This window comes from Mobula birostris, chromosome 23, assembly GCF_030028105.1.
Source record: "Mobula birostris isolate sMobBir1 chromosome 23, sMobBir1.hap1, whole genome shotgun sequence".
NCBI classification, from domain to species: Eukaryota; Metazoa; Chordata; class Chondrichthyes; order Myliobatiformes; family Myliobatidae; genus Mobula; species Mobula birostris.
In genome coordinates this window covers 7885168-7898077 of record NC_092392.1, presented here as the reverse complement: position 1 = coordinate 7898077, position 12910 = coordinate 7885168, and the positions used below count along the sequence as shown (strand labels likewise).

Below are 12910 nucleotides of genomic sequence, written 5' to 3'. Positions count from 1 at the left end.
TACAACCGATTATTTTAAACCTCACTCACTTTAGGCAATCTTGCAAAAATAACCATCACACTATAACCTCTATGCAAAGCCCCACGGTCATGGCTGCCTGTTAGCCCGATCCAGTTGGATTGTCTTTGAAATTTATTCAGTACAAAAAATGACACACAGACTCTCAGAAACTCTCAGTTTGGGAAAATGCAATAAGACAAAGCCATACTCTGTTCCATCGGTACTATATACTACCTCAAACATGCGGTTACAGTCTGGGCTCAGCACGACCCGACTCCCTCACCAGCTCAGCGGTTTGTCAGCGTTTACAGAGACTAGATTAGATTAGTATACCAGCTGGTACGTCCGGACACCCGGGGGACATAGGGACTCCCTGGCCATGGCGGCTGCCATGCTACGTGAAGCGGAAGCGTGGCGCTGAGGCTGTGGAGGCCCCGCCTATACTTGGCCCCAGGCTGCGGGTGTCTCTGTGTGCCAGGGTTGGGCTTCGGCTCCCTCCGGGCTGGACAGCAGCCTCTCCAGTGTCCGGGCCTCCAAAAAGGAGTGGGACAGCACCACCAATGACTTGAGAGTTCGCTGGGCCGACCCAGAAGAGCTGGTGTGGCACCGCGAAGCTCGGGTATCCTCCCACATTATCCTCATTAATGAAGTTTTATTTGCTGTCATTTTAATTTTTAATTTTTTGTATTCGTATCAAGTAAACCTGTGTAGCAGGGCCTTAAGTTGGCCTAAGGGTGTGGTCGACTCTTCCCTTGCGAATCGCCCCAGGTCCAGCTGACCGGCTGGTAGCACCTGGTAAGGGTCCCTTGCTCAGGGTTACGAGCAATGGCCAACGGCGGACCAGCAGTAGACTGGTGGGGAAGGTGGAAGAGCTACGACCTTGGAAGACAATGGTTCCTTTGCAAGCAGATGATCTACTAACAAGAGAGGCGGTGATCTCGTTAAACTCAGCCGGCAGAAGGCAAAGGCAAACCATTGCTGTAACCTGCCAAGTCCATGATCTCCCAATATGTCAGTCTCAATAAGGATCAAAACGACGACGTTAACAGAGCCATGTATAACAGTAGTGGAGTCGCGTCCGGCAACAGTAGGAATGAGGCTATCAGGGTCGTCATCAAGCGCAAACCTCATGTCAGGATAGCTACGTGGAATATTAGATCTCTTCTTATACCAAGTAAACTAGAAAATGTGGTTATGGAAATGAAAAGACTGAAGATAAACATACTCGGGCTATGTGAAACGAGATGGACAGACAGGGGACGGCTCAAAAGGGATGACAGGTACCAGCTGATCTATTCAGGAGGAAGTGAACGTAAGCACGGAGTTGGAATTTTGATAGACAAGGAAACAGTGAGAACTATCAAAGGCAGTGTATCCATTAACAAAAAAGTGATGATGATTAAAATCTCGGCTAAACCATTTCACATTAACGTCATACAGCTCTATATGCCAACTACGGACTATGACGATGATGAAGTCGACATGGTCTACGGAGAAGTTGAAAAGCTAATGAAAGAGACTAAAAACAATGAAGTAACTGTGATTCTTGGTGATTTTAATGCTAAAGTTAGCAGCGCAAGAGAAGTTTTGACTGTAGGACCCTTCCGGCTTGGGGAAAGAAACGACTGAGGAGAAAGACTGGTTGAATTTGCAAAGACTAACAAATTAATGATTGCGAGCACCTGGTAGTCTGCCAAAACGGAGACTGTACACGTGGACCAGTCCTGATAGTTCAGAAAAAAACCAAATTGACTATATTTTAGTACCCAATAGGTTCAGGAATGGAGTGAAGCAGGTGAAAACGTACCCTGGTGCTGACTGTTATACAGATCACAACCCTGTGGTATTGGACATGAGTGTGCATTTGAAGAAGATGAGAAAGGCCAAACCATCAAATAAGACAGACTTTGATTTACTCATTATGGATGAAGCAAAAAAGATCGAATATTTGGTCAAAATGGAGAATAGATTTTCAGTCTTAGATAACGAGGGTAGCAACATGGCAGTAGAGAACATCTGGGAAGAGTTTAAAACAACAGTGATAAAAGTTGCAGAAAAGACTTTGGGTTTTCAGAGAAAGAGCAAAAGACATAAAACCCTTGGTTCACCGATGAGTTGAGAAAGTTAACTGAAGGAAAAAGAAAGGTAAAACATCGGGATAATGAACGATACAAAGCCCTACATCACTTGATTCAAAGAAAATGCAAGGAAGCAAAAGAGAATTGGATGAATGAACAGTGTGAAGAAATTGGGCAGTATGAATGAAGTTATGATTATAGAGGCCTTCACCAAAAGGTAAAGGATATGACGAAATTAAAGAGGACCGTGCCAACAGCTGGGTGTATCGAAGACGGTAGTGGTAATCCATGCTATGAAAAAGAAGAGATCATGGACAGATGGGTTGCATACATCTCGGAATTATTTGAAGATAGCAAGAATGAGGATTTACCAGAATGAAATCAAATGACTAATCAACCTAAAATATTGATGTCAGAGATGGAAAGTGCAATTCGGAGTCTAAAAGTCCGAAAGGTGGCCGGTGAAGATAAGATTTCCACTGAAATTCTGAAATCACTTGGTCCAAGGGGAAAAACGAACCTTTTAGCGATATTAAACAACAGTTATATGACAGGAAATCTTCCGGAAGACTTTCTCAATTCGGTATTTATCGCCTTACCAAAAAAGCCAAGGACGATAAAATGTAACGAACACAGGATGATAAGCATAATGTCTCACTGCATCAAGCTACTGTTGAAAATAGTGTTCAGCAAAATGAAACGTACAATCAACGAAGAGATTGGAGAAATGCAGCTTGGTTTTCGTAATGGCTCAGGAACAAGGGAAGGAATATTTGCAATGAGAAACATCATGGAGAGATGCATTGAGGCACAAAAGACCATCTACTTATGCTTTATTGACTATGAAAAGGCTTTTGATAAAGTAAGACATGAGAAAGTAATAGAGGTGCTGAACAAGTACGATCTGGGATGGGAGAATGTGCAGATAATAAGGAACTTGTATTGGAAACAGAAAGCGGCGGTCAGGGTAGAAAATGAGCTATCACCATGGGCATGTATTAAACGAGGCATAAGGCAAGGCTGTGTTGGATCGCTGGATTTGTTCAACCTCTATGGAGAATAGATCTTTTGGGAATACGACCATCAGGAGACAGTTATTCCAGTCGGAGGCCGGAAGGTGGATAACATCAGGTATGTGGACAACACCGCATCGTTAGCTGACAGCGAATGCGAACTGCAAATTATGCTGAATAAAGTAAATGAGAAAAGCCTAGACTACGGACTTAAATTCAACCCTAAGAAAACAAAATTGATGGTGGTAAGCAAAACAAACACTAAAGACTCATTCATGGTGCTATCGTTACAAATGAATGGACAAGACATTGAACAGGTGTGAAAGTTTGAATATCTTGGCAGTTGTCTGACAGAGGACAGGAGGTGTGAAGTTGAGATCAGAAGGAGAATAGGCATGGCTAAGACCCAGTTCATGAAGCTAAAAGATCTACTATGCAATCAGAAGGTAGACATCCAAAGTAGAATCCGCTTCCTCGAGTGTTACGAATGGTCAGTGCTGAGGTATGGATCAGAAACATGGACACTGAAGAAGGATGACATGAAACAAATTAATGCTTTTGAAATGTGGTGCTATTGACAAATGTTGAAGATCAGCTGGGTAGAGAAAGTTTCAAATGAGAGGGTTTTGTCTGAAGTTGATAGACCATGGATATTGCTGGAGAAGATTAAGAAGTTAAAAGTTGCTTATTGTGGACACATTACTCAGAGAGATAACATCTTGTCGGACTTGCTATATGGCAAGATGGAGGGAAAGAAAGGAAGAGGAAGGCAAAGAACAACGTGGCTGGATAATAACACACATAAAAGTTGCTGGTGAACGCAGCAGGCCAGGCAGCATCTCTAGGAAGAGGTGCAGTCGACGTTTCAGGCCGAGACCCTTCGTCAGGACTAACTGAAGGAAGAGTGAGTAAGGGATTTGAAAGTTGGAGGGGAAGGGGGAGATCCAAAATGATAGGAGAAGACAGGAGGGGGAGGGATGGAGCCAAGAGCTGGACAGGTGATAGGCAAAAGGGATACGAGAGGATCATGGGACAGGACGTCCGGGAAGAAAGACAGGGGTGGGGGGGACCCAGAGGATGGGCAAGGGGTATATTCAGAGGGACAGAGGGAGAAAAAGGAGAGTGAGAGAAAGAATGTGTGTATAAAAATAAGTAACAGATGGGATACGAGGGGGAGGTGGGGCATTAGCGGAAGTTAGAGAAGTCGATGTTCATGCCATCAGGTTGGAGGCTACCCAGACGGAATATAAGGTGTTGTTCCTCCAACCTGAGTGTGGCTTCATCTTTACAGTAGAGGAGGCCGTGGATAGACATGTCAGAATGGGAATGGGATGTGGAATTAAAATGTGTGGCCACTGGGAGATCCTGCTTTCTCTGGCAGACAGAGCATAGATGTTCAGCAAAGCGGTCTCCCAGTCTGCGTTGGGTCTCGCCAATATATAAAAGGCCACATCGGGAGCACCGGACGCAGTATATCACCCCAGCCGACTCACAGGTGAAGCGTTGCCTCACCTGGAAGGACTGTTTGGGGCCCTGAATGGTGGTAAGGGAGGAAGTGTAAGGGCATGTGTAGCACTTGTTCCGCTTACACGGATAAGTGCCAGGAGGGAGATCAGTGGGGAGGGATGGGGGGGATGAATGGACAAGGGAGTTGCGAAGGGAGCGATCCCTGCGGAATGCGGGGGGGGGGGGAGGAGGGAAAGATGTGCTTAGTGGTGGGATCCCGTTGGAGGTGGCAGAAGTTATGGAGAATAATATGTTGGACCTGGAGGCTGGTGGGGTGGTAGGTGAGGACCAGGGGAACCCTATTCCTAGTGGGGTGGCGGGAGGATGGAGTGAGAGCAGATGTACGTGAAATGAGGGAGATGCGTTTAAGAGCAGAGTTGATAGTGGAGGAAGGGAAGCCCCTTTCTTTAAAAAAGGAAGACATCTCCCTCGTCCTAGAATGAAAAGCCTCATCCTGAGAGCAGATGCGGCCGAGACGGAGGAATTGCAAGAAGGGGATGGCGCTCTGCGATGACACTGGTGCCAAGCTGTATTGGCCCTAGCGCCCTTCCCTTGGACAACATTGGTGGTGTGGAGAGGGGAGACTTGCAGCATGGGCAACTGCCGGTCTTCCATACAACCTTGCCCAGGCCTGCGCCCTGGAAACCTTCCAAAGTGCAAATCCATGGTCTCACGAGACTAACGGATGCGTTTTATATCAATGCATAGGATTACATATGTGAGGAATAGCGGAATATGCAGGCAGGCTGGGAAAAGGTCATTAGAATCTGGCAATACTTGCATAGGAGAGGGACTGAAGCAGTTGGTCCAAGTCAGCGTATTGTACTAGTATAGCTGTAATTCTGCACCACTAATGAAAGATGCTAATAAACTGAACACTCAACAGTTCATAAAAACAAGTCTGGAATGCAAACACATACTATATAAAAAATGTTCTCTTGGCTGCTGAATGTTTAAGCTCATTTATACTGTGGTGCTGAAGCAACGGTATAATATTTTGCATGTGCAATCTTGTTTTGTCTGTTACTATGCTAAAATGCTATGGGCTCATGTGGCCCCAGGCAGGAATCAGAACACAAGAATCATGGCAAGTTTTCATTGTTGTTCAAGGCAGCCACTGAAACTGTTTCTGGGAGACAGTGCTTGGCAACTCTCAAAGCACTGGCTTTGGGCTAGATAACACTGCTGGGATAACTCCAATAGAATTCTTACTTTTTGAAAGGAATCCTATTGAGTAACAGCTTTATTAGGCAGGAAAGATCATCTAACTCAACAAAACATATTCTGTATTGTGTAGGAATTGTCAATATTTACAGCATAATTTAAAAATACAGAACACAGGACAATACAGCACAGGCACAGTCTGTGTCGAACACGATGCCAGTTCCCTTCTGCCTGTACATGATCCATATCCCTCCATTCTCTGCATATTCATGTGCCACTCTAACAACCTCCAATACCAATATTGTATCTGCTTTCACTACTACCCTTGGAAGCCTGATCCAGGACCCCTCTCACCTTAAGTGCATGTCCTCTGGTACTTGACATCCAAGGAGAAAAATAATGACTGTTTACTCTGTCCATGTTTTGCATGTTTATTTATTTAGAGACACAGCATGGAGCAGGCCCTTCTGGCGCATTGAGCCATGCCACCCAGTAACCCACTGATTTAACCCTTAGCCTAATCACAAGACAATTTATAATGACCGATTAACCTACAGTACCTCTTTAGACTGAGAGGGGAAACTGGATACCCGGAGGAAACCCACGCGGATACAGGAAGAATATACAAACCAAACATTTTTTCAAAGGACAATCAAATTGAACTCTGAACTCCAATGCCACGAGCTGCAATAGTGTCACACTACACCTCTATTTGGTCTCTCCTCAGCCTCCGACACTCTAACAAAACAGCCCAACTTGTCCACCTTCTCACAGCTCATACCCTCTAATCCAGGCAACATCCTGATAAAGCACTTCTGCACCCTTTCCAAAGACTCCACGTGCTTCCAGATACAATAGCAGTATTTAAGAGACTGTTAGACACATGAATATCCAGGGATAGAGGGATACTTTGTATGTTTTCCAATTCCCTTATTGAGTTACCATTGAATGTGCTTCCCCCATCCTTTCACACAATGCATCTGAGCTGCTCTAAAATTGCAAACACATGACAGGCGCAATTCCCAATTACTACAGAGACTCATACATCAAGCTAGTTGGCAGCAAACAAATTTAAAGGACCAAGCCATTAGGAAGCAGAGGATAGACATTACAAAACATTCCCTTGTAGGTATCTGCTGACATATAACATTTTGCTTTAATTCAACTGGTATGTTCCCATCAGCTGTCACCTGTTCCCCCACTGCTGCAATACTATAAAGAAAGTCTCCTCTCACAAGGTTTGGTTTTGGGTCAGTGCTAAGAATCAAGGCTGAATCAGGATAGAGATCCAAAAGGAACAAGGTAAAGATGCTTAAAATCAGAAAAAAAAATACAGAAAATGCTGGAAGTGTATTAACATATCAGGTTGTGCCTGCAAAACAGAATCAATATTCCAGGTTGATGAAAATATTGGTGAAAGTCACGAAGCTGAAATGTTTACTTTGTTTCTGTCTCCACATATGCTGTCTGACCTGCTGAATGCTTTCCAATATTTTCTCTCTTTATGTATCAATATGCCTCACCTGCTTAAAAAAGACATTCACTAAGCACCTTACTTGGCCTATGTACATCCTAAAGAACTTTGCAGCCAATGAAATAATTTTGAAGTCTAGCCATTGCTGTAATATACAGTAGAAAGTTGTTGTAATGCTATTGTGCCCACTCCTCCAACCTGAAAATTCATGATCATATAACTTGTATTCCACAGATTCACTCCTTTCTCTTAAACTCCAAAGAGTTTAATGTCCTGTATTCTTGCTGTATTTATTGTTATAAAATGTATCAGTAGTGCTTTACGTCGCTTGAAGGAGCACATCACTTACCACCTTCTGCAAGTGTTTCTCTTTACGTACATCCACCATCACAAGCCCCTCCTTGACTAGTCCGAGACCTACATCGTCCTTCGTATCGGAAAACTGCAGCGTGACGTATGAGCAAGTGGGTCCCCCAAATTCAACGTTCAGCAGGCACTGAGTGTTTTGAATGTCTCTGACGACACTGTCAATTGCATCCGCTCTAGCATCTTCCTGAAGGATAAAAGACCATATTTGTTTATTAGCAGTAGGTTGTAACTGGTCAGGGAACTCATCAGGAGTAATTGTTTTCCAGTCTCTGCGATGGAGAGAGGAATCTGGTTCCAAGTTCTAGCATTAAATACCCTTATGGTATTTGTGCCTAATCGGTATGAGATGACTGCTAGAGATCAGATAGGTTGTAATAAGGACCCTTACAAGATCAATGTTCCTACCAGATAGTTAAAGATGGTTAATAGCCAGAGAAGGGTCATTGATGTGTTGCACTGTGAAATTCCCAAAGATTTATAAATGCTTCTTTCTTATCCTCAACTACAAACATTTGTACATGATGCACTTTGCACTCAATGGCAAAATCCACATGTATATTAATCATATCTAGTTCCACCTTTCTTGTCGCATTTTCCACTGTCAATTGTGGTTTAGTCTGCAACCTCCAAATCAGTAGGATATATTTTCAAGAGCCGCTCCAGAAATTTGAGCATCAGATTTTACACTGATATTCAGCTACAGTGCTGAGGATGTTTGAGATGTTAAGCTGAGGTCTGAACTGTTCCCTCATGTGAATGTAAAAGATCTCTGATACTTAAAGACAAGCAAGAGAGTTAGTCCTGGTGTTTCGGACAATGGGCTAGATCATGACGAGAAAACAGCTGACACATCCTGAAAAATTAATAGCCAGTTCTAGTGCAAAATTTCTGAAATTCTGCAGCAACTCACTGTAGAGTGGAGATACTGTCAACATGGAAGTCACCAACTATTATTAAACCACCTGAACTCATCTTTTCTTTAATTTACTGGAATTATTTGTATTTAAACTAATCAACAGTAAGTTAGGGTGCTTTGGAATAAATCTATATCTTAAAGTAATCCCACTATTTTTAAATACCACTTATTGTCAGAGACACGTGTATATGGAACAGTGAAAAGGTCAAGGTGATCAAGAGAAGGAGCCTCAACTTGCATTGCCTAAGGTGTACTTGTCTCTTGTGGTCCACAGCAGAGCCATGGAGAGATTATTGGGAGCCAAATAAATGCAAAAAGTTAATATTGCAAAAGAACTAGTGCAGGGATGGGTGGGGGGAGGGGAAGACATTGAAGTATGGGCCAAGTTCAACCCAATACCACCCATAATTTTCACTTATTCTACATTTTTGAAATGGGATGTATGATCAGAATCATGTTGCTGTTCCCATGAGCGTTATGGAAATTTCCTACATTGCAATAGTGACTGCATTTCCTTGTCTGGAACAAAAGGATCTCAAAAGTCAGCACAGAAATGAAAGTCCTTTCTTTTCCAATTATCAGTTTGCAAACATTCCTGCTACTTCACACTGTTCTCCAAGGGAAGTACTGTACGTGAAAATTCTAAGTAATTCATGGTCTGAACCATCAGTTTACCTCAGCTGCCACTATTCCTACAATTGTGGATGCAGGTCCCAATTTGCAAATGGAACAGATCTGAAAAGGTCCTGCACTTTTGATAGATGAGGATGGGATGTTAAGTCAAGGTCTTATCGATTAGCTGACATTGACATAGTCCCCAGAGACTGCCACTGAGACATGTTATTTGCACAGTGTTGAAAGAGGGTGAACAGTGGTAGGATCGGTCTATCACAATACCCACAGGAACTACTTACAACTAAATAGCTTTAGAGTTAGGAAATGACATTGAAATAACAAGTCTGACTCATGCTCTGTTTTCCAAAAACAAGAAACTGCAGCTATTGAGTATTTGAGATAAAAGCAAAGAAACCTGAAAATATTCATTCTCAGCAGTTCAGACGTTTATGGTAAGTTCAAAGTAAATTTATTACCAAAGTCCATATTGCCTCCACTACCCAAAAATTCATTTTCTTGCAGGCATCCACAGTAGAATCAAAGAAACACAACAAAGACAGACAAACAACAGTAATGGATTCCAGTTAATTGGACCATCAGTTTAACAGGACAGCCCCTTATTTGGGACAACTCTTAAAGAACAAAAAACTAATCAAGAAAATAGCTGGGATAAAGTCAATTCAATTCAATTTGATTTCCTTCATTTATTTGGGATACTATGCCATTTAATTGGAACTGGAGAATGTTACTGAACAGTTTCTAACTAGCATCAGTCGTGTACACTTGTGTGGTCATTAGAAACACCACTGTGCTTAGAAACGACACCATGCTTAGAGCGAACAGTTTTTAAATGCTATCAGTTGTACGTGCTTGTGTTATCCAAAAGATGCCGATTCAAAAAGCAGTGATGTTTGATCATTTTTTGCCAGGTAATTTATTATTGGATTACGACACTACCTCAGGCAGGAAGGTATGAAGGCAGTTCATTATCTGCTCTAAGTTTCTGTGCTGATTATGTTCATTTACAATCAATCTGAAGAACATGGCAACACACACTAGATGAATTCCTCCATCAATAATTATTAGGAACTAATACACAGCATTATAGTCAAGTAGTGGTATTAGTAGTGTTCTATTTTGTTTTGTATTTCATTTAAATACATAATTTGTTATTCAATTAAACAGTAGTTTGTTAACTATTTTAACTTTGGCTAAATGGGGCAGCCACTTAGGCCATAAATGTACTGATCACAATGTGCCCCAATTAACTAGAATCCATGGTACTTGCATCTGTACCCCAAATATACCCCTTCAGTTTTAGTACTGAGGTGTGGCTCTGTCAATATACAACTAACTAAAAGATTAAGGGACAACACAGACCTGTCCTGAACTGGTTCAAACTAGTTTTGGTCTGTTCAAATCAGAGTTTAAGGTAAAGTAATGCTTTGGAGATAGTGATCCTAATATGATAGAATTCACCCTGCTGTTTGAGATAGAAAACCTATCAGAGTAAAGGGAACTACAGAGGCATGAGAAAGGAATTGGCCAAAGTTGATTGCAAGGGAGAACTAGCAGAGATGATGAAAATAGCAATGGCTGGAGTTCCTGTGAGAAAATTGGATGGATAGATTCATCCCAAAGTAGTTGTAGTTTTCTAAAGGGAGGAAGACACAACTGTGTTTGATAAGGGAGGTCAAAGACTGCATTAAAACAAAAGAGAGTGTATATAATGTCGCAAAGAATAGCGGGAAACTGGAGGATTGGGAAGCTTTTAAAAACCAACAGAAGGCAACTAAAAAAGCAATGAAGAGTTAAAAGATGAAAAATGAAGGTAAGCTAGCTCATAATTTATAAGAGGATACCAAAAGATTTTTCAGATATATAAAAACTGAAAGAGAGACGGAAGTGGATATTGGACTGCTAGAAAATTATGCTGGAGAGATAATAATGGGGGATAAAGAAATGATGGCCAAATCAGTAAGTATTTTGCGTCAGTCTTCACTGTGGAAGACGCTATCAGAATGCCAGACATTTGAGAGCATCAAGAGGCAGAAGTGAGTGTAATCACTATCACTAAGGAGAATATGCTTGGGAATTTGTAATGTCTGAAGGTAGATAAGTTACCAGGACCAGATGGACTGCACCTCTTAGTTTTGAAAGAGGTAGCTGAGGAGATTGTGGAGGCATCAGTAGTGATCTTTCAAGAATCACCAGATTCTGGAATAGTTCTGGAGGACTAGAAAATTGCAAATGTCACTCAAGACAGGAAATTATAGGCCTGACATCAGTGGTTGGTAAGATGTTGGACTGCATTATTAAGAATGAGGTTTGGGGTACTTAAAGGCACAGGATATAATTGGCCAAAGTCAGTACTTAAAGGGAAATCCAGTAGAATTTGAAATCTGTTGATGTTGTTTACTTTGATTTTCAGCCCAGGGTATTACAAGAAAAATGTTAGCATGGATCGAAGATTGGCTAATTAAAAGGAGGCAAAGAATCGGAATAAAGGAGGCCTATTTTGGTTGGCTGCTAGTGAGAAGTGGTGTTCCGTAGGGGTTGGTATTGGGACTACTTCTTTTCACGTTAAATGTCAATGATTTGGATTTGGATGATAGAATTGATAGCTTTGATGCCAGGTTTGCGCATTATATGACAAAACGTAGAGGGGCAATTAATGGTGAGGAAGCAGGGAGTTTGTAGAAGGACAGATCAGGAGAATGAGCAAAAAGGTGGCAGACCAAATACAGTGTAGGGAAGTATATGGTAGAAGGAATAAAAATGCAGACTTATTTTCTAAATGGAGCAAATTCAGAAAACAGAGGTGCAAAAGAACTTGGGTGTCCTTATGCATGATTCCCTAAATTTTAACTTGCAGTTTGATTTGTTGGTAAGTAAGGTCATAAGATATAGGAGCACAATTAGGCCATTCAGCCCATCATGTCTGCTCCTCCATTCCATCATGGCTGATTCATGTAGGTATTCATTTTGAGAGGACTAAAATATAAAAGTAAGGATATAAAGTAATGTCAATGCTTTATGAGGCATTGGTGATATCACATTTAGAGTCCTTAATTTGATAAAGTGTCTTGAAGGGTTGGAGTGAGGATGGGGTGGGGGGGTGGTTTGATTCATTACTGAGAAGGCAGAGGCAGAGAAATAGAAGTTTCAGTGTTGGAGCACTGCAAAAATTCTGATGGCCCAATCAAAAGCTCTTTTCAGACAGTGAGAGGAAAATAAGCAACTTGATTTGCACCAAGCCATTAAATTGTGTCCATACTTCAAAAGTATTGCACAGATTTTCTAAAGCACTTGTAAATGGTAAATGAATTCTTTCACTGGAACAAAATGTTTCACTTTCTGGAAACAAATCTCAGAATTCAACTTTAAAAAAATATTGGAAACACTCCACAGGGGGGCAATATATTTGTATAGTGTAGCCTGTAGGGTATATCCCACAGCCTTGCAATTATAACACATTACAAATGTGTTGGTGTTAAACAAATGTGCTAACAGTTGTCTCTGTTAACACACATGGTCTCATCAGAGATTTCTCTTCACTCTACTCATCCCTCCCTCCCTGTCCTACTGAAAACTAACTTGCTTTTTTTTCTCTTTTTCAGTTCTGACAAAGGATCCTGAATCTTATATCTCCTTCCACAGATGCTGCCTGTCCTTCAGAAAACAGTATTATCTGTTTTTATTTTGGATTCCCAGCATTTGGATTTCATTCTGAATTCAACCACTTACTTGCGAAAGGTAATAGCACCAACTTTAT

At 41.7% G+C, this 12910-nt stretch overlaps 1 protein-coding gene across 1 annotated transcript in view; it reads right to left on the bottom strand.

Annotated features, from left to right (window-relative positions):
- snd1 (staphylococcal nuclease and tudor domain containing 1) overlaps positions 1 to 12910 on the bottom strand; it is a 919733-nt gene that overhangs the window by 55966 nt on the left and 850857 nt on the right. The window contains exon 22 of the mRNA XM_072241822.1: positions 7585 to 7788. Within this exon, the coding sequence (XP_072097923.1) occupies positions 7585 to 7788 (204 nt within the window). The remainder of the gene's footprint in view (positions 1 to 7584; positions 7789 to 12910) is intronic.